Source organism: Pyxicephalus adspersus, chromosome 2 (assembly GCF_032062135.1).
Source record: "Pyxicephalus adspersus chromosome 2, UCB_Pads_2.0, whole genome shotgun sequence".
Classification (NCBI taxonomy): Eukaryota; Metazoa; Chordata; class Amphibia; order Anura; family Pyxicephalidae; genus Pyxicephalus; species Pyxicephalus adspersus.
Window position 1 is genome coordinate 159,916,603 of NC_092859.1, and position 1,047 is coordinate 159,917,649.

The 1,047-nt window shown below is 42.8% G+C and overlaps 1 protein-coding gene across 1 annotated transcript in view; it reads right to left on the reverse strand.

Annotated features, from left to right (window-relative positions):
* DDX56 (DEAD-box helicase 56) overlaps nucleotides 1-1,047 on the reverse strand; it is a 17,007-nt gene that overhangs the window by 8,942 nt on the left and 7,018 nt on the right. Inside the window, exons 8-9 of the mRNA XM_072399156.1 lie at nucleotides 763-876; nucleotides 530-662 (exon numbers count right to left, since the gene is read on the reverse strand). Of these exons, the coding sequence (XP_072255257.1) occupies nucleotides 530-662; nucleotides 763-876 (247 nt within the window). The remainder of the gene's footprint in view (nucleotides 1-529; nucleotides 663-762; nucleotides 877-1,047) is intronic.

The following is a 1,047-nucleotide window of genomic DNA, read 5'->3' on the forward strand; positions in this document are numbered from 1 at the left end:
ACCCAAGCACTGAACCCAGGGAGAACCTGCAAACTCCATGCAGATAGAGTCCTGGCTGATATTTGAACCTGGGACCCAGCGCTGCAAAGGCCGGAGTGCTAACCACTGAGCCACCATGCTGCAAATTAACTGGCTGATCTGAAACAGTCCCCATAGTCACTTTATCATCATTATCATCAATACAACACAGTATTTATATAGCGCTGACATATTACATACTGCTGTAAAAAGCCCATAGTCATGTGACTAGCTGTCCGTTAGAGGAGCTTGCAATCTAATGTCCCTATCATAGTCATATGTCATTAAAACAATCTAAGGGCAATTTGGGGGAAAGCCAAATAACCTAACTGCATGTTTTTGGAATGTTAGAGGAAACCGGAGTACCCGAAGGAAACCCACACAAACACAGGGAGAACCTGCAAACTCCATGCAGATAGAGTCCTGGCTGAGTGCTAACCACTGAGCCACTGAGCTAGCTTTTATTTATCTGATATAGCTATTTATTTACAGTACAATATTAATAGATGACAGCTGCAATGCTGAATGTATGTCCAGGTATCCACCTACCTCCTCCAAGAGCCTCCTCAATTTCTTTCAGCAGGGAGAGTTCTGTGTGTGCCACTAATGTAAGGACCACACCTGGGTTATTGGCACGAGCCGTCCTACAAATAAAAAAAGCAATTAGTGAAAATGGAACACACGGGGAATAAAAGGCGGAGAATGTCTGAATGTTACAGCTTTGTGTATTGATATAACACAAACCTTCCAGCCCGGTGAATGTAGGAATCCACAGACTGTGGGAAATCAAAGTTTAGTACTGTAGACACGTTCTGAAAGTCGATGCCCCGAGACACTCCGTACTCCGCGTCCTGGCCTCTGAAAAAACAAAATTAGAAAATTAAGAAAAACCAATAAGGAGCATAAATAATATCTGAAGGAAAGAGGAGAGTTTGTGCTGCCATTAACATGAATTATGAGTTATGGGTTTCCCTTTTAGCAATGATAGGAAAATGATTTGTTAGGAGCTCAGCACACAGAAAAGGAGCC